This window comes from Episyrphus balteatus, chromosome 1, assembly GCF_945859705.1.
Source record: "Episyrphus balteatus chromosome 1, idEpiBalt1.1, whole genome shotgun sequence".
NCBI lineage: Eukaryota > Metazoa > Arthropoda > Insecta > Diptera > Syrphidae > Episyrphus > Episyrphus balteatus.
The window spans coordinates 48058357-48083387 of NC_079134.1; the positions used below are offsets into that span (position 1 = coordinate 48058357).

The 25031-nt window shown below is 29.3% G+C and overlaps 1 protein-coding gene across 2 annotated transcripts in view; it reads left to right on the plus strand.

The window, feature by feature from the left end:
- Positions 1–25031, plus strand: part of LOC129906757 (mucin-2) — a 175379-nt gene that overhangs the window by 62950 nt on the left and 87398 nt on the right. For both annotated transcript variants that reach the window (XM_055982657.1, XM_055982656.1), the window contains exons 3-5: positions 6095–6240; positions 11315–11475; positions 11874–12146. In XM_055982657.1, coding sequence (XP_055838632.1) covers positions 6095–6240; positions 11315–11475; positions 11874–12146 — 580 coding nt within the window. The remainder of the gene's footprint in view (positions 1–6094; positions 6241–11314; positions 11476–11873; positions 12147–25031) is intronic.

Here is a 25031-nt window from a genome sequence, read left to right on the forward strand (position 1 = left end):
TCTGAAAAAGTGCAGTGAAGTGAAATTTTAAAGAACATTGAACATTTTGACTGGTCTTCCTGTTGACTTGAGAGCGTCATGCTCGTCAGTGTACAAGAAAAATAAAAAGAACACAGCAAATTAGATTAGGTTGGATCTTTGTAATGCGTGGAACTGAGCAGTGAGCATAGCGATATTGAAGGGCAATCGCAACGGCAATCAGCTCTAATCCTAGGGCTGCCAGACGTCCCGATTTCGGCGGGACAGTCCCGACATTTGGACCCAGTCCCGATATCTGTCCCGATTTACAAACTGTCCCGATTTTGTCCCGACATTCCCATTTCGTTCAAAAACTTTGGGGAAAAAAATAAAAGTGAGTGCTATATAAATGAATATGTCCTTATATAATGTCCTTACTAGGAACGGTACCTGTCATATAAGGTTTTTTTTTATTTATGAATATCTCGTTCAAGAATACCCCGATTTCAACGAAAATGTTTATACAAAATCTTTTAGGTAAAGGTAATGTTAAAAATTTAGAAAATTTTCAAAAAACTCATTTTTGGATTTTTAAAAAATATTTCAAATTTTTTTTTTTGAAAAATCAATTTTTTGAAAACGTGTTTATGAAAAATTTTGAAATTTCGTTTTTATGCGTAAATAAATTATTACTTCAAAATGGCATGCCAACTTTTTTTTTGAAAAATGTCAGAAAATTTTTATATATAAAAAATTATTAAAAAAAAAACGGCTCTAACGATTTTCGAAAATTTTTTTCTAAAAATTCACTTTTATACAAGAAGTAAACTGGCATACTTGGTTTTTTGTGAAAGATCATTTAAAACTATATTTAATTAATTATAAAAAACAGATTTTATTTTTTTTAATTTCTTGAAAATATCAAATTTTAAATTTCCTTAATTTTCTTGAATAAAAAGCTTTAACATTAGAGTAACTTAAAGCATAAGAGCAAGTACGTGCGACCCCAGTCGTGCATTTTATTTTATTATAAACACGTATAAAGTAAAATTATTGGTCCAATATTTGTTTGACTTTTAGCTTCAATTTATTAACTCTCAAATAAAAAAAAATGGCATAAAAATTTTAAAACTTCATTTCTTAAAAGGCGACGTTAAATTTAATGGAAATTTGGGATTGTTACCTACATTTATTAAAAGATACATCAATTGAAGGCCCAATGTAGTCACTATCCATTAAGTTTAAAGAAGCCATTAAAAATTTAAAATTTGTCAGATCGCATACGAATTCTAAAACTTCCCATTTAATATGGTGACTTTGAATTAATGGAGTGTGAATAAATTGGGACTAAGTTTAGTTTTCAAAAAAATGAAATTTTTAACAATTCATATTTTTGCGTGAAATCCACAAAAATGTAGGAAATAAGTCAAGGAAAATTTTGCAATCACACACGTGATTCTTTTTATTTGTTTTTTCCCGACTTTAAAGACCTCTTGTCCCGACATTAATAAAATTTTATCTGACAGCCCTATCTAATCCTGATGAACTGAAGATAACACACCGTTGATTGAGTCTAGGAAGTTCTTCTTTTATCGTTTGTATCCAAGGAAAAGTGGACAAATTTTCTTTAATTCCTCTCTAGTATGCAGCTACCAATAACTTCTGGGGTCTTACCTGAACCACGAGCAATGGATGCTTTATTCGTGAATGCTACTATTTGTGTCTGTTGCATACAAAAAAGAAGTCTCAAAATGAGGTACCTCCTCATCACGTGAACATGGGCATGATTTTGAAAGTTTAAAAAGTCACAAATAAAACATGAATATGGTTTTAGCAAGTTTTGGAATAATTTAAAACTATTTCAGTTATAATCTGATTTAAAATCTCTAACCATTTTTGTGTTCTTTCAAAGATGCCTTCGTCTTGTATTACATTTATCTTCAAATGTACATATGTACATAGGAACCTACATTATTTATCTTACGCATGATGAATTCTGTTATTTAAATATACACACATACATCCAAAAAAGCTTTCGCTCTGTAGTATTCACCCTCAATGCAAATAATGGCCAATCTAATTAAAATTTTACCCTGACAATAAACTTGAAACCTTTTTAAGTCTAACATCTTTGCTTTTCTTCTATTTTAAATCCACACAAACTCAATCCTCTTAAGCCGACAAACAAAGTACACACACATACACAAAAATATCCTCAAAAAAATACGATAAACGAAATTCATGTGAATTCTAAGAAGAGAATTGTCATTGCCTAAGAATAAGGATCTTTTAATTGACAAAATGAAAATAACACAAATTCCTTTTTGCAAATTTAATGATTGATATATTCTCTGGCAGGAATAATTTGTCTCTTCTCAAAGCAAAGAATATCTTTTAACGTGTGTAGCTAGTTCATCATGATGGAGAGTTCACAGAGAATCACTTCCATTAAATATTCTTACCATTGTGTTGGTTCATAAATTGAAATCATTTTCTTTTTTTTTTTGCTAATGCCACTCTAGCACGTTTCAGGATTCAAACTCTACACATGCATTCAGCTTATAATATTTTATAACAAGAAGTATTTTATGTAGAAACTTTGTACCATGCTTTTGTATGATGCTTTGAAGAAAAAATAAAAAAAAAAAAAGTAAAGAAAATATTCAAAAAGAAACAGAGAATGAGGTGAGGCACGCACAAAGCCATTTAATATGTAAGTAGGTACTCAGTGTACTCGTTGTACTCACTACTATATGCTCAATACATGGTTCGTTGGTTGATTGTATTTTGTACTCTCACTCTGTGTACTAAAAATGAAGTGAGTTTCCATGAGTTTTCATAACTTAAATGAATTAATGATGCTGCTCGAAAAAATAAAACACTTCTTTATCATTATTTTTTTTATCTAGGTCGAAGTTTGTAAGGAGCTTATAATTTTGTTTTAAGCTTATAAAAGGAAATTTATTCATTTACAAAAAAAAAAATATTTATCTGTCCAGTACAGTTTTTCATTCAAAACATTAGGTTATAGGCTACCAAGACACTCAACCTAAAAAAATAAAATGAAAGCTGTTTTAATTATAAGATTTAGATTTTTCTCACCATTTTATTTTATGATTTATTTTTGCTGGCCATAAAAAAAGTTTTGAAATGGCTTAGTGGGAAATAATGATAAATTGGAAATAATTAATTAATTTTCTAAATATGATCTTTATTTTAATTAAAAGGACAGTCCCCCCAGAGTTAAAATTAAAAAATGACAATTTTACATTCAATGACTTCGAAAAAAAATATTCTTTACTCAAAGTGGGTATGGATTTGTCAATTTCGGCAGCTGAATTAGAGCAGACACAAGTATTCCATATGAAATGTTTTAAAAGAAACAAAACTTTAAGTGTTATAACAAGGACTTGACAACTTATTTTTAAATAAAACGCAAACCATTTAAAATATTTCAAAAAATTTATTATCGACTTTAAGTCGATATATATAATATATTTATAAATGGATTCCAATTTCGCTCATTTTTTGGATCTATTCGTTGGACCCAATTTTCAACAACGGCTTGTTGGCATAAACCAACGACTTAACGTAGCCCCAAAGAAAAAAGCTAGTCGGAATAAATTAAAATTGACACTTTGATACACCGGCATGCACTGAGCCAAAAAACAACGTATAAAATCAATCGAAACCACTTTGAATCAATGAAAAATCACTACATTTTTAGCCTAAAGTGGAAAATGATTGAATCAAAGTAGCACACTTTAAATTTTAGTTGTTCACACATTAAAAAAAATAAAAAAAAAGTAAAACTGGCATCCGCTGGGGATCGAACCTGCTAGACCTGGGTTGACAAGCTTGTGCTTTACCACTGTGCTATCTCACTTATAAAAATTGATGTGACAAACTGTAACATAAGCATAGGACGATTTTTAGAAAATTAATGAATATATTTTTCACCATTGATTCAATATAGAACGGATTAAAAATTATTATGCGTTTTTTCTCTGGGTGTGCTTTTTGGACTAATTCTACCTACCGATATATACCTATTTCGACCCGCTGAATCCGAATTTCAAGTCCGTTTTAGCCGGTCACCCAGCAGTTTTGACAAAAAACATAATAAGGGCAAGAATTGCAAACAAACTGCAGTCCACAAGCTGGAGAGGCCTTGTAGTAGTTAAGGGGCCTGCACTAATTGTTCAGTTACACGTGATCTAATCAGGAACCTAACATTCTACGTGTAGATCCGAAATGAGTTGTTCTTTTTTTGTATGAAAGGTTTGTCATCAGTGAGTTCAAGGCTTTTTGTTATTCTAAAACCACTTTCTATTCTTGACCTGGGCAGTTACCCCAATTTGAAGGTCAAAAAAGCTTTTATTCTAAAACATTATGTTTTAGATAAAAATTATAATCCATAAACATCCGTTTAGAAATCATAAAGAAATGGGATAAAATGCAGCTGAGATTATACAAAAAATGTCAAAAGTAAGAACTCAAACTAACGTGTATTTTGTATGGTAATTTTCACACGCGGAGGGAAAATCCAAATATTAATTGAAAAAGCTCATATTTTGATGGAATTTTTCGTTGTGTATTTTCAGTAAGATTTTGAAATGGATGTTATAAAAAACAATATTCGTTTTGTGAAAAAAGGCAACTTGTACAAGTTGAATAAACTTCTACTTCAGCTTCGAGCTTTGCAATGCTTTTACAAATAGCACAATCAAATTTTGACTGTAGTGTCAATAAGTATGGAGTTCACTTCCACTCTAGAACTTTAACAAGATTTACATATGAATATAGTCAGCTCCCTCTTAGTCGAACTCTCCCTCTAACTCAAACAAATTTTTGTGTCCCGTGAAAGTTCGTCTTAAAGGGAGTCGACTGTATTTGGAAATGGAGCTCCCCAAACTTTTATATTTGACAATTATTTTAATTTATGTTGTTGTTTATTGGAAATCATTTGTATAGAATTTGCACACACCAGTGTGTGTATTTAGTGTCATTTTTATCACTGTATTTTATTTTATTACATTTATTTATTTCATTGAAAGATCAACTCTTGATTCAAATCTCACCTCCCTATGATATGGAGAGCAATGTAAATTTTGATGTTTTACTCCCTTGGAATTTGGCAGTGCATTGCCTGAGTCACATGAAGTGACTAAAGCCATTTTCGTTTTGAATAGAAATTCTGACTAAATTCCATATTTTGTTGATGTACGGGTACTTCCCTCTACTCTACTACTAACAAACACTCCCCAATCTATAAGTAGCACACATATATTTGAAACAACTAACTTTTTTTTGTTGAGAAAAAATATTACGTATACGCCAGACATCACTTTTAAATTTAAACGTTTTCCTACACATGAACTAGCGATAAAACTCTAGTTTAATTTTTTTTAAGGGAATAATTTGTAATTCATTTTTTTAATTGAGTTTTTCTTTATTTATCAACCTCATAGTTATCCTTCTAATTACTAACAATTTCAAATAATATAATTAATGAAAAGTTTTCGAAAAAATGGATACGTGCCTGATTGTTTAGAAAAAAAACTGACGTAGATGCAATTTGATACAAATGAACAATTCAAAAGAAAAATTATTTTTTTAGAAAGCCTTTTAAACAACAATATTCAACATGAACCTTTAAAAATTTGCCAAATGCGTAGAATATGTGGGAGGAAAATGTACTCCTATTTAAAAAAAAAAAACAATAAAGCCAATTTTCAGAATATTAATATTCAGTTTTATGCTGTTAATTCTCAGAATATACCAACCAAAATTATATTAAGTATCAACTCAATAAGTTTGCTATTCCAGTGAAAATCAAATTATTTATATTTGAAGAATTTATTGGAATTTTATTCAAGTTTATAACATCATCAAGTTATATTTCTAAACCGCCCTTAAAATGAACTCTTTCAGTCGATAAATAAATTTGACTTTGATTTTCAGATAGCTACCATTTTGTGTAACTTTTAATTCACTTTGGAAAAAAATCATCTAAATGAAAGATTTATGTCATTGAGGGATATTTTACTTTTAAGTTTAGTTAAAATAACTTGTTTAACATAGCTCCAATAAATTCATATCTATAATAACCTTTTCTTTCAATCTTTTACTGCAGACTCCAGAAAGTTGTAAGGGCTTCAACGATTGCAATCCAATGCTTGTATCCTGGGAAGGTGATGCCGAAATTCAATCAGGAGATGTTCTACTGGTAGAAATCAATGATGCAAGTCTGTATCCCAATTACGACATCAAAATGGGCAGGTAAGCTTAGTTTTCATATGAAAATCAATCGAAAACAAACAAAATGATACTCTTCTCTTTTTCCTTCTTCCTGTTTTGAATTCATTGAAATTGAATAAATCTTTCCAATTCACTTATTTCCCCTTGATTTATGTAAAGTTAATTAAAAGTTTACAGTTTACTCGATTAACCTTTTTTTACAATCTTTAAAACCCTCCAAAATTAACTTCATTTCTTCCAAAAATCAGAACACATGCAAAATGAACACCAACAAACCAAACGCTATAATGCTAACACTTCAATTACACTAGGTACTTTAGCGAAAATTCTCTCTCTGAAAACAGAGTAGATAATAACGCTTCATTTGATACATTACCTAAACCAACTCACTCATAACAAAATTTCCAACTCATTATGCCATCGATCTATTGGTTTTCTTCTTTATATACACGAGTTATAGGAGCAACTCGGAACTCGTAGGTATAGGAGCAAAAACTTAAACAATAGCACCCAATTATTATTATGATATTCTCCCTACGGTATATAATCTATATATGGGATGGTAAAGGCAAAGTTTATAACCAACCAGCTGCTGTAGGGATTTAGGAACACACACACATTGATACCATAGATACCATATATCCACCCACACGTGTCAGGATATACAAAATATACAAAAAAAAAAGTTTAAATTGAGAAATTCTATCCATTCATTGATGTGTTTAGAATTTTTAATGGAGCTTGTGGCAGTCATAAATTGTATGATCAGTATTCACACATGAGTCCCTTAAAAACTCACACACACAAACACATTTTTAAACATTATTTTTTTTTTTTTGGGATACAAATTTCCTCTCAGATTCGAAAAACACATGCGTTACATACACTCATGAAGAGATGTTGTAGAAAAATCTATAAAATCTGAATTGTTAATTAATTAAATTAAGTTTTGCTAACCATCAAGGCTTCCCGTCCGTAGTGATGGATGGTATTTAATTTAAAAAATAAATAAAAACAAAATAGTCTAAGAGCCAAGGACACTCATATATTTAACTTTATTGAGTGCAAGGACAAATAAAACGCATAACGCCCTATTTCTACAGTCAAGAGAAATCCCAATTGGCACAATTAAGAGCATAGTGACGGAGAGAGTGGGTGGTTCAAACTATGCAACTTAATGGAGGAACTATATCGTCATGGGGATTAAATTGAGGACACAATAGTTTTGTTTTGCAAATCTATTGGGGGAAAATAAAACTGCAGAAGTATAATTTAGGACAAAGTGTTGTCACCAAGGTTGAAAAATAAAAAAAAAATATCCTGGTAAAGTACAAGGCTGAAAGTTAATAAAACCATAGTCTTTGTTTTAAAAATATTCAAGGACAAAATTTGGTGGAAGCGTAATTGGAAACAAATAAATACTTTTTTTGGAACGCGGAGCTCACGAAGAGGCAGAAGTTAGTGACTTACAAGTCTCAATCATCCCTGTATGCCTAGAATTAATTTACAAGAATGGAGAAGTTCACAATTACATTATAATTGAATCCAATCTAGAATCAGTAAGTATTTGATTTTGAAATAGAAGGGTTTTACCAGTGAGTGAATAGTATCCATACGAAATGATGATGACAGAAAAATTCGACAACGGTACCTAGTACAAAACAGACCAAATGGCTGAATATAGACGGTATTGGGTCCCGTGAAATAACGCCGAATTTCAAAATTCGGCCTTATTTTACTTTATGAAAGTGAACTAACTCCGAATTTTGACGTTCGGTCTTATTTATTATGATTTATGACATAGTGAAATAACTCCGATTCGGCATTATTTCACTTTTTCAGTGAAACAAAACCAAATCCTGCTAAGTGGAGTTAAGGAAAAATTTCTGTATCTGCTTCTGCAGTCAGTTTGGTATAGAAATGCTATATTTTTGGCTCAGAGACATAAAGAATCTGGAATAAAATGTGTTTTATTTCATAAAAATACTGAAAGTAATTTAAAAAAATAAACAAACTGAGTGAATTAAAAAAAAAAAATAATTTTTAAATAAAAAATTAATTTAAATGAATTAAAAACTTTTTCTGGGCTATTATGGTTAAGAAAAAAATAGATAAAGCTCAGAAAAAGTTTTAACTCATTTAAATTAATTTTGTATTTAAAAATAATTTTTTTTTAAATTCACTCAGTATGTTTATTTTTTTTAATTACTTTCAGTAACCTTTTTGATGAAATAAAACTTTTTTTTTATGAAAATAAACTGGGCTTTAATAAAAAAATTTAATACTAATTAACGTGTTTTTTTGATTTAAATTTTATGAGTATAAGTGTAAAAAAACAACTTAAAAAACGAATGTGCTGTGTTTGATGCAAAATTGTGGAGAAACGATTGTCCGCAAACGTAGTTTGGCAAAGATAAGGCCAGTTTAATGACAAGAGAGCAAAAATCATAAAAACCGTGGTAACTCGAAAACGAGACGAAAACGAGAAAATTACCTCTTAAGTTTTTCGACTTAAAATTACCTCAGGAATCCATGATTTTCATTTGGGGCGGTGACTGTGGGACACCCTGTATAATTTATTTGATTCGGTACTTTTGTTATGCACCTATAGGAGCAAAAAAAATCGAATCAAATAAATTATACAGGGTGTCCCACAGTCACCGCAATACTGTTTTATATTTCGAAAAATGTATATTATAAGAGGAACAAAAGTCTCATAAATAAAAAGTGGGCGCTATGTCTCTGTGCCTTATCTCACTGCGCCATATTTTTATTACTTCTTGAAACTCATTTAGGTTAGTGAATAATTAAGACGCAAATAAGACCGAAAGCTTTTTTTGGAATCTATACCTCGGTAGAATGGACATAAGTCCCAAATTGATTTTGGGGTCATTGTTCCTTAATAAATTTGGTCCTTAAATTTCTTTGAAAATAAAAAAAAGTGTTAACGTACCGGTTAACTTGCGTCTGCTTTTATCCTCACTTTTCTAACATTCATCCTTATTTCCCAGTTGGGACTCGGCGTTAATGTTTAAATTCGGCGTTATTTCGCTTTTGTATAGTGAAATAACGCCGAATTTCGAGATTTTTTGACGATATTTCGTCGGGTTCATTTCACAGCACCAGGGTAGTTCTTTTTTCTGTTAAATCCATTTTTTGCCACTTCGATGTTCACAAAACTGCCCTTGATATGTATAACGCTCTAATTTTCCGATTATGTCAATATTGTCGACATATGCAAGCAGCAGGACAATTGAGAGATTCGTGCCAAAATTTTTTTAGCATATGTTTTGATAGAATGGAAATGAGAATGTGCTAATTGAAATTTATTTCAAAAAATAAACTTGGAATAGTTTAATTTGGAAAATTAATATGAAAAACTGAGAATTGAGTCAGTTTAGCTTTTCGATTTTTGAGACCATCATGTTCCAAAAACTAAACTGTATGTACTTCGATTGAATAATCTGACTTAAAAGTTAACAACTGAGCATTGTTTTCCGACAAGCAAAAATTATTTTAAATTATATTTAACTACGGTGGTAACTTTTAAAGAATCTTTAATGTTTTTATTAAGGTTTAAGTAAAATAAAATTTTGAAGAATTTCTCACATCTTCTCTGTTATGTATTTTTCGGGGTTCTGGGGTTTTCGGGATTTTGGATTTTTGTGATTCAGAGTTTTCGGGATTTTGGGTTTTCGTTTAGGTTTTGTTTTCTGGATTTTTATTACCGTTATAAAATGTAAAAAACTTCTTCTTTCAGAAACTGTTTAAATTTTCCCGTTATCTCTGTTATTCCTTGAGATATCTTAAGTTTCAGTTAGTAAGCCAAAGAGAAACTAAATTTAATCTTAAGTTTAAGTCCCTGGTCATAAAATTTTTGCCACAAGCACAAAAACATACTTTTTTAGAGGTTTTTAGGTCGCTAAACTCGAATCCGCAATCAGAAAAATTCTATTAGCTTCCGTTCTTGAAATATAACGGTTATAAAAAACCTTTTTTTTGCATTTTATAACGGTAATATTTCAAGACCGGAGGCCAATAGAATTTTTCTGATTGCGGATTCGAGTTTAGCAACTCAAAAACCCTTAGAAAAGTATATTTTGGTTCTTGTGGCAAAAAAAGTTTAATTTGGTTGGCCAGTGTTGTTTCTGATTTAAAGACCGCTACTTAAATTTTAAATATCTTGGGCAGTAAAAGAGATATCGGAAAGATTTAAACATTTTTTGGAAGAATAAAACCAGTTCTTATAGGTACTGTTGCAAATTTTTTCATAATGAATTACCCCACATAAAAACATAACATCGAAAACAGCCAAAATGACGTTTTTCGGCATTTTCTAACGGTAATATTTAAAAAACGGAGGCCAATAAACATTTTCTGACTTCATTTTCGAGTTCAGCATATCAAAAACATATAGAAAAAGTATATTTTGGTTCTTATGGCAAAAACCTTGTTGACCAGTGTAATCGCTCATGACTTAAACGATCAGTGATCACAGTTTAGTCATCCTTGGTCATACTATACACCTTTACCATTCCACAAAAAATTAAGGTAACAACATTTTTATGATACCACAAACTGCTCAAAACAGCGCTTCTTTTGCTTTTCTGAGCAAGTGCTCTAGAGACTGCCATTTTACTGAGAACATTGCTAGTATTAGAAATACCTGTTTTCTAAAAGCACTCTATATTTTTACTAAATTCATTCATACTTTTTAATCATTGTCAAAAATATCCTTCACACAAAATCAATATTAAATTTTTGTTCATAAAACAAAAGTAATTCAACAAGAAGAAGAGGAAACTGTAATAAATATAACACTAATGAAAGGAAAATGGAAAGTATCATATTGAATTAATTTCTTTTGTCGATGTGATGACAAAACCACACAAATCCCCTTTTATCTAAAGCATCAGGTATCTAGTATCATTTTATCTACTAACTATTTAATTATATATCTTTTTCATATTATCCTTGTGCGCACAACAACCTGATGTGAATCAACAACTACTAACAATGGAATCCTTGAACTGCTTGTGGGAATACATTAAACAAAAATAAAACAATAATACCTCGTACATATTCACAAAATAAGCGGTCACACAACGCAAGTATATCAAGTAACCCGATCCGGTCATGAACATTGTGATGTCACCGAAGGTATCCTTCTGGACATAACTCCACTTGTGGTCGACGGCAGAAAGCTCGTTACACTCTACGATAAAGATCTCACCGAGGGAATAAACTTGCTAATTGGTAAGTGCCAACTTATACAATGCACACATTGGTTTCGGTTGGTTGCGCCCTCTGGTGGTAGACTATTATTTTACATGACAACAAAGCCATACCTCTCTCTCTCGTTGTTGCCACACACTCTTACACAGTTACACCCATTACCAACCATAAAGAGTGCCACCCATATTTATGTATGTAGTTATCCCCCCAAATACCTACCATCAAACCTTTGGTATGCTTTACACAATTCATGTTTCCGGCTTTGAGGTCGGCCATATTAAATTTGTATACATTCAACATAAATTACTTATCGATAATAATGTTGGATACTGCCGTGGCCGACCGTCGCTACTGTGTGCTATATGAACATCCGAACATGCATTTTAAACATCATTTTTGAAATCCTCTGTTGTTTTCAGTTGTGTCTGAGCTGTGGGGACCCCAATGTATTCGATTGAAGGTCACAATGAAGTCAGATAACTGTGGAGAGAATGCCGATTGCTCGGGTAAGGGCATTTGCTATTCCAATGATTCTATGGAAGGATATGAATGCCAATGCTGTGGCGGATTTGCTGGTCCCCATTGTGAGGAAATTGATGCTTGCTCGCCGAGTCCATGTACGAACAATGGCATTTGTGTGGATTTATCTCAGGGGCATGAGGGGAACGCCTATCAATGTCTTTGTCCATATGGTAAGTAGAATTTTAAAACCATTAAAATAAATCGTTTATTTAGTCCTTTCTCTACATCTCTCTTCATCTCTCTATTTACATACTAGCATTTATATAAGAATTTAATGTTAGGGTCACTACAGTTAAAATGGTGAAAGAAATTGTTCGATAGGCAACGAAAACTTAATTAAAGAGTAACAGATTTTGGGGGAAAACTAAAAACCACAAAGGACTTTATATTAAAAGGGAAAGAAATGCGTTTGAAAATGTTACTATTGTTTGATAAGGGATTTGGTGCTACATTGACATTTCGTAAATTTATCACTGAAAGCGCTTTAAAAATAGTGTTTATATTGATTTAGATTTTATGAGAACATATTTCTTCAGAGATTTTATTATGTCAAAATTTGAACAGAAGGGTTTAATCTTGCCTATGTTTGTACTTCAATTCTTCAATTTTTCTATTGATTGTTTGGCTTTCTGTCGTGGGCATATAGGCTTAGCCGGGCTGACCAGGGGCGTACACACCATTGGGGCAAGCGGGGCCGTGCCCCGGGGCCCCCGCCGCGCCAGCGCCCCGACAGAGAACAATTCAAAACAAAAGATAAGACATTTAACATGAATCACTTCGGACACAAGAGAGACATATTATATTCTTCAGTGTAATGCATAATAAATTGCTTTAAAAAAAAAAATTACATATTATCTTAGGGCCCCAAAAAATATTACTTGAATAATCTAAGCCACTAACAAATTAAAGGTACATCAGGGCCTCCAAAAAAAAAGTAGGGCGTATAATTTACTGTTCTTATTTTTTATATCAAAGCGGCCCCCAAATACCAAAGGGGCCCCAAAATTTAGTCTTGCCCCGGGACCTCGAAAACTCAACGTACGAATGCGAAAAAAAGTATGTCTGTATAAGGAGCTACAGCCTAAATGGATGGACTGATTAACATCAAACTTGGTATGTAACATTTTTTGGAGACTCTCTAGAGGGATTTTTGGAATTAATTTTTTTGGACCAAAAATAATGGTACTTGTCAAATAAAAATTTCAGAAAAGTTTGATTTCTCCAAAACGGCTCCAACGATTTTGTTAAAAAAATTCTGATATTAGGTTTTTGGCAAGGTCCTTTTTCGGACATCATTATTAACGGTAGGTATCTGCCATAGAACCGTTTTTTTTTTTTTCAAATCTGATTTTCTGCCAAACTACTTATCCACTTTCTACGAATTTTTTGAATTTTTTGATACCTATTTAATTTTAATAGAAATTCAAAATAAAATTTAAAAAAATTAATTTTTGGATTTAAAAAAAATTTGAATTTTTTTTTTTTAAATCAAATTTTCGAAAACTTGACATTGAATTTTTTTTGAAATATTGGTTTTAGATGTTGATAAATGATTTCTACAAAACGGCATACCAATTTCATTTTACAACTTTTTTTCCAAAAATGTAGGTAGGTACATATGTATGTATTTATAAAAAATTAGGTTTTCTTTTTTTAACGGCTCTAAGGATTAAAAATTTTTTTTAAATGCATCTTAATAAAACAAATGAAATTGCATACTTGTTAATAGGGAAATTCGATTTCAGTTGTTGTTTTATTTTTTTGAAAAACGAATTTTATGTTTTTGTTTTTTATACCAATACCTACATTTCCCAAATTTATATATAAAAAGTCTTAAAAATTTAAGCAACTCGTCGTGCATTTTATTTTTCTTATATAGGAACCCCTTGCAAAAAAAAAAAATGCACTTTGAAAATTTATCTAAGAATTCATCGAGTGAGGTATAAAAAAAAGGTCTCCTTAAGCTTTATTCATGAATGAATATTATTTATCCCCCAGCTTGGCCACCACCCGTGGGATAATATGAGATAATAATCATCTTATTCTCAATTCACTATACTAAACTATACACAAAGCTTTAGCCGACACTCTTCTATCTGAAAAATGTTAAGTGCCAAAATATAAGAAAAAGTACACGGTAATCTTACTCAAAGGCTACAAACCACCGAAAATAGTGAAAATTTACGAAATTTGTTAGAGTAACATATACGTCAGAAAGGAAACAAATAAGGCATTTTGTAAACATTTATGTTCTTGCTTATTTTAGTTTTAACACTCTACCGCATACCAACCCATATATGGTTTATCGATTTCATATCGATTTATTTCCGTTATATTGCACCAAATGTCAAAAAGAAAAAACTACAATAAAACTATACGTCTATTTTTTTATAATAAATCAGTTTTTATTATCAGTAAGAGAGTCGTGATTCTGAAATAAACTCATTGTTTTAAGATCATGTGTAAAGTGCAAATCAGTGAATAAAAGTGTGTACTTTTCCGGTTTTTTTTTATAATAAACAAGTAAGTTGCATCCAATTAAAAATAAGTTTCGTATGTATTTATTATACTTTTATATGTTTACGAAGTTTGTTTTTTGTTTTTATAATAATTTTTGTCTTTTTTTTGGCATTTTTTCCAAAACACCATATATGGGTTATCATGCGTTGGCGACATGCATTACTGATTTTTGTACGATTTTTATTTTTTTTTGTAAAATGAATTCGAAGACTTTCTATAGAAAAAATAAGTGTGTAAATGCTATAACTCGTGATGGCTTTCGAAGTGATGATGATCTAGCTTCAGCTTATGTCTCTTTTTAACATCAAACAAGCCATCTCCGAGCACTTATATGCGAATCTTTAAAACCTACAATGTCACGAAAAAGAGGACGACCTTCAACTTTGGCAGGTGATCAAAGCAGAGATGGAACAAAACAAAGGGAAGGGGGTTATTCAAGTCACGGAAGTCCATCCCCATCTTATCCCGAAACTTCAATTCACTCACAACAAACAAGGGCAAAAGTCGTTGAATTCAGTGCCAACTGGAAACATCGACCATATCTCTGAATGGCAAAAAAAACGCCAATATGTCAAATTTGCGGACCGAAGACGTACACAGTGTGTAGAAAATGGAATGTGTTCTTCTGCTACAATGATAAAAGAAAGAGTTTGAATAAATTCCATGAATAAGAAAAGTCCATTGTAATAAAAACATACTTTACAAAATATAAAAAAAAATTAAAGGTATGATATTTGACTAACTTTTTGTAATAATCCGGTAACTAGGCATTATTATCTTTCAATTTAGCCATCGTTACCTAAAAAATTGTTTAATTTAATATTTTTTACGAATTTTTAAAAAAATGTTACATGAGAGTAACGCTGGGTCCGAAAGGGTTAAAAATAACTATGAGAGCTCTTTACACTTACATATTCACTAAGTTTTTTTTTTTTGTATTTTTCAAATAATTTTTTGGTTAAATTTCAAGTTTAATGACCTCGGCAACCTTATAGATTTACTACTCTTCTAATAAAAAATGATTTTTAGTATGTTAATTACAGCTACTTTTGTAGCAAATTTGAGCCTTCTCTATTATCAACCTTTTTTAAAAATATTTTACTTAGTTTTCATATTTTTATATGACCGCCCTTCGCACTCGTTAATGCTCCTATACTTTGACTTATTCGTCATATCGTTTTTAAATTTATAAATGTTCTTATGGAGCCTATAAATTTTTAGTCCTGTAGCGTTTTTCTTTGTTCAAAGTTTTTCGATTGGTTTGTTTGTTTGAAAACACCTGGTAACCATTTGTCTCCTCTTTGACTTCCTTAGGTTGAGATTTTCATTATTAGGATAAGTGCCATAATCATACATTATATCAAAAATATTTAGAAAACTTCCCAAAGCCAAATTTTTGTTCTTTTTTATCTTTCATACGATAATTTCTCGAATTTGGTAAGATTTTGTGAACATTTTAGTTTCAGCCCGAATTTTTTTACACTCCGTTAAATTTACAATAGCAATTTAAAACGGGAAATTTTAAAATTTGTATGCGATTTGACAGTTTTTTCATTTTTAATGGCGGCTTTAAGTAGAATGTGGTTGGATAATTTTTGACTGAGACAGTATAGGTAAGCCAATTAAAAATATAAAAGGCTTATAAAACCTTAATTGTAAAAATAAGTTTAAATTAGTTTAAAAACCTAAAGTTTTGATCTTAGTTACGATAATAATTTAATTTTTTAAATAAGTTTTTCTTAATTGAGTATAATTTTGCAACATTTCACTACTTATACCTGTTTCCAGAAAGTAAAACACACAATCCTACCAGAAGCTCTTTGCTTCTACAATAACCATTATTAGTTATAACTTTCAAGTTTCAACAAATGAAAAGTCTTTCTTGTCTGTCAAAAAATACAACGAATTAAAAAGCAAAATGCAAAATTTAATGAGTGCTCTCAGTACTCTTATTATGATGCCGGTTGTGTAAAACAGAACAGAACAACAGAGAAAAAGTGCCAAGGGGATACTTTTTCGTCAGTACATCAAGTTGAAACTCCTTTTGTGTTATTCCCTTGTATAAGCTGCATGACAACGAAATCAAATAACCTCTGGTAAAGAACTGCACTTGCACATCGGTGAACTGTCTCAATTAGTTATTTTATTTTTTTTTTGTGTTTTTTTGTTTTTTATTGTATAATGTGGTATGTATTTGTATAGGATTCGTTCTGTAGGTATTCAAGATCAGGGCTGTCGGAGGAAGTATTTAAAGAGCCTTTGTTCTTTAAAATTCACGAGCTTGAGTTTCTATACAAACGAAGTTGACGTATCAAAAAATGTTCCATTTTCATGGCTTTTCGTTTAAAGTACACAAATCAAAACCTTTAACATGTGTTTTTTTATAGGTTTGATTTTTTTGGTACTTATACGACAATTTGACGTTAAATACCTAGTAGTTTTTGTCTCATTATTTAGGAGTTCAATGCGAATTTCTTCAGTGAACCTTGTTAGTATAAAGTCCTTAGCAGCACTAAAGTACATTTTCATAGATTTCTGAAACGACAGCACTGTCTTAGGTTAAGACGGACTTTAAAAGTTCTTTGAGCTTTTTTGTTTGGCCTTACTCTTTTTTATCTCTTTTGTTTTCCTTTATTAGGTAGCTGCTACCTACCTTCATTTTAAAGGACTTTATACTGCCTTAATCAAGAAGAATTTACAAAAGAATGCCTCTGGACATTAAAATGAAGGAGTGTATATTTTGCACTTTTGAAGTGAAAACATGTGGGTGGGATGGACGATGAACGTGTAATTAGCAAATATTCGAAATTTTGCAAAGAAAACATAATAAAAATGTTACGAAAAAAAATTGTTTCAATCCCAAGGGAATTGGTTTATTGTGTTCACTTTTTTGTGATTATGGAGTATAAGAGCTGTTTCAGTGACAGACTGACAGTGCAATTTTATTTTTAGAAAAACAGTTTTTCTCTTAAATTTTTTTGTAACGTAAAAACAAATGCGTTAAATTACATAAAGATAAGTAGGTCCGATCGATCAAAAGGACATTTATTCAAATTTAAAAAAAATTAATAAAAATAAATAAAGGGAAACAAATTATACATTATGTTTTAGAATAGTTAAGTAAGAATGAAAAAATATTTGAATGTATTAAATTATTAAATTAAACTTAAACAACATTATATATTATATATAGATTGAATAAATACCCCTGATGAAGTAAGGAAGCACTTACGAAACGTTGGGAAAATAATGGGATAAATTTGTTTTTATTCGCATTTTCTTTATGTGGACCAAAACAGCCTAACAACAGTGGAATACAAAAAATTTTGTTTTTTTTTTTATTTAATATTGGTCTCAAATGAAATATAAATTTATTCTTAAGATGATAGGGTTGCCACTTTTAAATGTTAGGTTTTATGGAACAACCCTATTTTAAAGGAAAAAATGTCATATTATTTATTTTGTCATATCTTTGTAGCTAAAAAAAGACTAAATAGTGAAAAAGCATAATGAATATGTAATAAAATGCAAACAGGGCAACCCTATTGAAATGAAACAGACTATTATTAACTAAGCCTCTAAACCTTTTTAATTAATGTAAAAACTAGGTTTTTTTGTTTTTAGTTTTTTTTTGGTTTTTCAACACAACGGCAACACCAACAATATTTACAAACACGTTGTTACAAAGCCAGAATCTCATTTCTATCTGTTAAATTTGAATCCACTAAATTTAATGAAGAGTTTTTGAAAGAATGGTGTTCAACTCAGAATTTTGAAAAAAAAACGTTATTAAAAATTTTTTAATGACTTTTTTCAAACTTTTTCGTAGTAAAACATGAGTTTATTTAAAAAAAAGTTTTGGCCATAATCATCAGATGAATTCCGAAGAGGAAAAGATAATATTTTTTACAGTTTTGAAAAAAAAAAAAATTAAAAATTACTTCAATTTCATTGGATATTTTGATAAAAACTGAATTTTTGCATTGAAATTGTTGATTTTCTCAAATAAGAACTTTTGCTATCTAGCTTTCATAATAATGAATGAATAAAAAATAACTTAATATTTAAATGTTGAACTTAAAAAAAAAACATATCTATGTTTTTTGTTTTCAAAACTTTTATTAAAAAAGTTCTTCGAAAATGAAATACTTTTAAATTTTTTTCATAAACTAGAATATAGATATTGACATTTCCTTTTATAATTTCGAATCATAATAAATATGGCCAAAACAATTTGAAAAATAAATGCATTTTATATTACGAAAAAGTTTTCACATGTCCTTTACATGTTAAAATGTTTTCAATAATTTTTTTTTTTTTTTTAAATCTGAGTTTAATTACCATTTTTTCAAAAACCCTTTCCTCAATTTACTTAATTTTAATTTTACAAATATGAAAAAGTTTCTAGCTTTTTAAAAATATATGTATAGGTATATAAATATTATAGGTGTTGCCGTTGTTTATAAATATTTTTTTTTTTTGTTTGAAGTCAGTTTGTGAGAAAATTGCATTTATCGCCTAAAAGATGGAAGATTGTCCTTCACTCCCATATAGTTGTTTTCCTTTAATTGCGTAGAAAATCTTTTAGCATTAGTAAATTTATGAAATTTTAGCAAAATTTTTGAAAAAAAAATTTTTTTCCCAAAAATCTTCAATTAAATTTAAAAAATCAAAACGGCAACAGTGGCAGTTTTTAATCTAATTTGAAATAGAAAGCAAAAATACAGAGTACTTATTCTTATAAAATTTGGTGAAAGGGTGTTTCTTTCTTAGAGACAGTAAAATCTGTAACTGGTTTGTAGATTCTTTTTCTTTAGCCGCACTGCACGAATGTGGAATGCTTCTTTTGATTTGATTTGATTTGACTTGGAATGCTTCTTAGCTTCATTTTGTTCTTTCATTCAAATATTCTTCAAGATTCAGAACTATTGAATATCCACATTAATCCTTTCCCACGTTTCTAGTTTTTACGTTGCATAACATGGTTTGGCTAGTATTTGTTTTGTCCTTACTAAACGGTAGGTACTCAAATTTATATTTCACCCATCTCCTGCATTTTTTTTTTAACAAATTCCCTCCAGACTTGAACACAAAACGTTGAACCAAGCTATGTTTCTTGTCCTTATAGTTTCACTATACTTCATCATCATCGTGTCTTCTTGTACAAACCTCTTACACACCCTATATAGAAAAGCTCCCGTTCCATTATTATTAAATTATTTGTTCCTTGTTCTTGATAACCTCATTATAAATTGAATATAATAATAATTTGTGAAAAAGATATTTTATGAATATTTTAATTTTTCACAAAATTGTGACATTCATGTAAGTTTTTTTTTTACTCATACTATGAAAAGGTTGAAATAATAATATTTATGCTGGTCACAAAAATAAAAAAAAAACTTTCTTCGTCCTTCTTTCCATACAATATGAGTGTATGGATGGGCTGCCTTACAGAGAGAAAAAATCTATCTCTTATACAAATTCTAGTCATCTTATTTTAATTTATTGCATAAACTTGAATTAAGTGTGCGGAAATTTGGCTCCTTTTTTTTCGTTTCCTATAGTGCACAGGATGTTTCACAATTCAAATTTATTCTGTTCTTATTTTTTTTTTGTTTCTTTTTTGTTTTTGATAATGCTGGGTCATAAAAAGGGATTCCTGTTTTTCTTTTTTTTTTTTGTATTATTTAGTAGATAGAATGTGAAACATTAGGGGAAAAAAGTAAAGATATTGTTTATGGTTTCTCAAGATAAAGTCATAAAACGATCAAGAAACAAAATGTTTTTTTAAGGAAGAATTTCCCTTTAAGCTCTAAATATAATACTGAATTGTGTTTGATGGTTTGGATATAAAATTTATCATCTTTGGAGGCAATTCTTTAGGCAGAAAGAAAATGTTAAGTAATTAGGTTTTTTTGTACTTGTTGGGAAATGATTGATCAATAAGGACTCTGATATCCTTATTTAGAATACAAAATTAGTGTTTCAATCAACATTTCTTATTTAATGACAAATGTGTTGTTTAGAAAGCTACAAAGTCTAAATCAGGATTGTATAAATATCAATAATACAAAAAAATTGCATTTGAAATAAAAACAAATATTTATTGCAAATATAAAAATTTACATAAAAAAAAATATTTATTACTACTAAAAAAAAATTACATCAAAAACAAAATATTTATTACAAATAAAAAAATTACAATAGAAAGCAAAATTTATTGCAACTGAAAAATATTTGCACTGAAAATAAAATTTTTATTGCAAATAAAAATAAATTGCATTAAAAAAAATGTTTGCATTGACAAAAAAAAATCAATGCAAATGTGTAAATTAAATATTTTTTTTTAATATTCGTCGAATTTCTTACAATTTTGACTATTTGGCCTTACATAAAATTCAATGTTATAGGAAGTTGACAAAATGTAATGTCAAAATTGTAAGACGAATATTTAAAAAAAATATTAAATGCATTGATTTTTTTTTTTCATTGCAGAATTTTTTAAATGCAATAATTTTTTTTAATGCAAAATATTTTGATTTCAAACCAAAAATTTTATTTTTAATGCAAGTATTTTTCAGTTGTCACTTGTCAATAACATTTTTTTTAATGCAAATTTCTTTCAGATGCAATAAATATTTCTTTTTTTCAATGAGAACTTTTTTTATTTGCAATAAATATTTTTTACTTGTTATGCATTCGTACAAAAAAAAAGTTGAAATAACAACCAGACAAAAAAATTCAAATCTAAGTTTTAAAACAAGGGATATATTTTATAAAAAAAAATTTTTTTTAAAAATCATCACTAACAGTACCTGGCATAGATCGGTTTTTTTTTTTTTAAATCCGATTTTCTCCGAAACTACTTAATCGATTTCACCGAAACGATTAAGCATTCATATAGTTTTATTATCCCTCTACAGCATGAAATAATTTTGATGGACGAAAAAGTTAAAAAATGTTTTAGATGGGTTCTTTGGGTTGTTTCAAAACGGTTTTCATTAAAAAAATTGTAAAAATTAATTTATTTAAACCTTATCCAAAAATAAAATTTTGAAAAAATAAATTTTTTGTATAAAAAGTCCTAAAAATTCTAACAACTTGAACCCTAAGAGCAAGTTCGTGCGAACCAGTTATACATTATATTATAATTTTTAATGGAAAATAAAATGCATTTTAAAAATTATTTTTTACAACTCCGATCTGAATGTCCTATTTAAGGAGGAAAACTAATAAAATTATGACATAAGCGTCTCCTTAAAATTTTAAATTTATAAACACGTTATTTTTTGTCACCTTTTAAAGAAAAAAAAACAAAATTGCATACATATTTTATATTGAAGGAATATCCTTAAAAAAATGTAGGTATTTCGAGACTTTCCAAAACTTTTTCAAACAACAATTTGTTCAAACAAAACTTCAATATGGTTGTCTTCCAATGCTGCACTTCTGTCGATATTATTTTCGATTAATATTGAACACAAAAAAGACACAACAAAGATGTCCTGGATAAACTTTATAATCATTATTGTTCTTCTAAAAAAACATCTGGTATCCTGCCAAAAAGATAAATCTGAGTAATATTTTAACCACATTTTCTTAAGCTCAAACAATTACCATTGAATTTTATACTTTTCCCAAAAATTTAAACAACAAAAACGATACAATCTTAAAAGTTTTACGTACCTACACCAAATCATAACATCTAAAGTAAGGACTTCTTTCTCTCTTTCTTCGATGAAATCGCTTTTCAAAAATTGATATTAAGACACGAACGTGCTTACACCGCACTGCATTAAGGTTTTTGTATTGAAATTGATTTTTTGTTTTTTCTTTGACAATTTTACATTCCATTGCATCTTGTTTGCTTTTGTCAAAAAAAATTTGTTCATGTGTCTATAAGAAGAAAATGTTATCCTTGACAAAGAAAAATATTTGCTACACATAACAAAAAAAAAAAAGAACAACATCGGCTATATACAAATATAGGCATAGCAAAAATAGAGAGATACTATATCTATCTTGTCATAAAATCAAAAAGAAAAAGACCGAAAAAAAAGGACACAGTATTTTCGCTTGAAAGGACTCTTGGAATCTAAGCAGTTGGTTGGTTTTTTTTTTTTTTTTTGGTTTCGGTTCGGTTTTAGGTATATTAAATGAAATTGTTCATCGAAGAAAATCAATTTTCTTTCATAAAAACGGCAACAGCTTAGCAAATTCGGGATGCTTAATGAATTTTTTTTGTTATTATTTATTTGTCCTTCTGGTTCATCACAAATTAAGAGAGACAAATAAGTTGGTATGAGGATTTGTATATACTAAACATGAGAAAAGTCTCTTAATTCAATATTAATACGCAGATTGAATTGCGACTGAAAAAAGAGTGTCTTGAGGGCACATTTTATTGGTTTTTTTTTTGTTTGTTTTATTGGAATACAACAACTGTAGGCGATATTGTTAAATTATATTTCTTATTAACGATTTAATTTACTTTTTTTGGTTTTGATTTATTTGCAGTTGAAATTGTTTAGCTATTTGCTTTCAAATTGAATTTTTTATTCAGAGAATAGGTGGGTATGATTGTAAGCCTTCTGTCTGACGAAGGAATTAATTTCTTAAAAAATAAAATTCGTTTATCGGAAAGGTTGAGTAAGTGGCGGTTTTAATAGCAATTGAATGGACACTTTTGATAAAGTTAAGTGCGAATACTTAGGTATAACATTTTGAAGGGTAATTGTGTGTAGATATTTTATATAAAGAGATCAATTAGCTGCTGGGTAAAATACACTTAAGTTAGTATATTGTATGAGTATTTGCAGTGTGTAGAAAAAGTTTAACAATTAAAATATTATACAAAATTTCGGACAAAAAAAAAATTTAAGGACCACCTTAATGTACATACAAACACTATTTTTTGTCTTTGTTTTATAAATTTTAAGTCTCCTCTAGCTCTACTATGGAGGTTGTATTTATTTTTTTTTTAATTTTTAATAGTTAAAAAAATGGTTCACATACGCCACAGTGACCCACAGTGATTCTACAGGGTGTCCCAAAAGTAATGGATCAAACGAAATATGCTAAAAGGCCAACTTTAGGGCTCTCAGAATTTGGTAACTTGTTCATCCCAAATCCTTACGGTTTTCGATTTAATGCAGTTTTTGTGAAATTTCGAAAAATCTCGACTTTGCAACAGTATTTTACTTCCTCCGCTCATAATTGATTTTTGTTTTTTACAACTCTTTCACTAAAACATTGCCTAATAATTGAGAACCATTAATTAATCAAAATATTTTTTATTTCATAGGCCATTTCGCTACAAATTAATTAACAGCTCCATGTTTTATAAAAACTCAATTTCTTACTTTTATTTCAGAGCAACACCCGGAAAAAAAATTGTATGATGTGACACTGGTTTATTATTTTGAAAACTTGCCGTGTTATCGCAGTTTTCAAAAATGTATAAAAATTTCCAAAGTTGAAATTTGTAGCGAAATGGCCTATGAAATAAAAAATATTTTGATTAATTAATGGTTCTCAATTATTAGGCAATGTTTTAGTGAAAGAGTTGTAAAAAAACAAAAATCAATTATGAGCGGAGGAAGCAAAATACTGTTGCAAAGTCGACATTTTTCGAAATTTCACAAAAACTGCATTAAATCGAAAACCGTAAGGATTTGGGATGAACAAGTTACCAAATTCTGAGAGCCCTAAAGTTGGCCTATCAGCATATTTCGTTTGATCCATTACTTTTGGGACACACATAATAATAGATTGCAACTTTCAGAATTTTCTTTTTGTCTTTAAAATTGAGATACAAAATGATAGCAGAAAACATAGCCATTTTGTCAATATGTACACATATAGAGATTAGGGTGGTCCAAAAAACATTTTTGTTCGGTAGACGGTGGCCACCCTATTAATTTGTTCCATTTATCTGTAACATAAACGCTGTGAAACTTCAAGTTGCAATTTAAACGCAAGTGACTGCTGTAGGAAATCTTGATTTTTTTTTCAGCTTTTTTGAAGAACAAATATTTTATTTAAGTTTGAATTATCTGTATAAAATATATTGAATAAAAATGTGAGCAACAAAGACTTAACTTTGTGTTTGAAAGTGGTATGAGTCCATTTATTAATGTTTTTAAAGATATTTAAGGGTTTGCGTTTTCCAGTTTTTGAAAATATAGCTTAGTTAGGGAATTAGGTGATGAATTCTATAGATCTTATTAACATGTAAAATGTTTTTAAATTTATTAAAATTCTCAAAGAAAGTTAAAATTTTTTTAAAATAAAAAAAAATTCTAAACATAAATAAAAGTCCATATTTTTTATAGAAATTGTTTTACTTATTGCATTTTTTAAGGGTTAAAAGTTAATTTAAATTCAAAACAACTTATTTTTGAGTTTATTAGAAACAGATTTATTTATTTAGTTAAAAAAAAATAAAATAAAATTTAAACTTCTAAAAAAAAAAAAAATTATATTCGGCCATTCCATTTGTATCGGGAAATTTCTACGAATTCTCAAAAAAA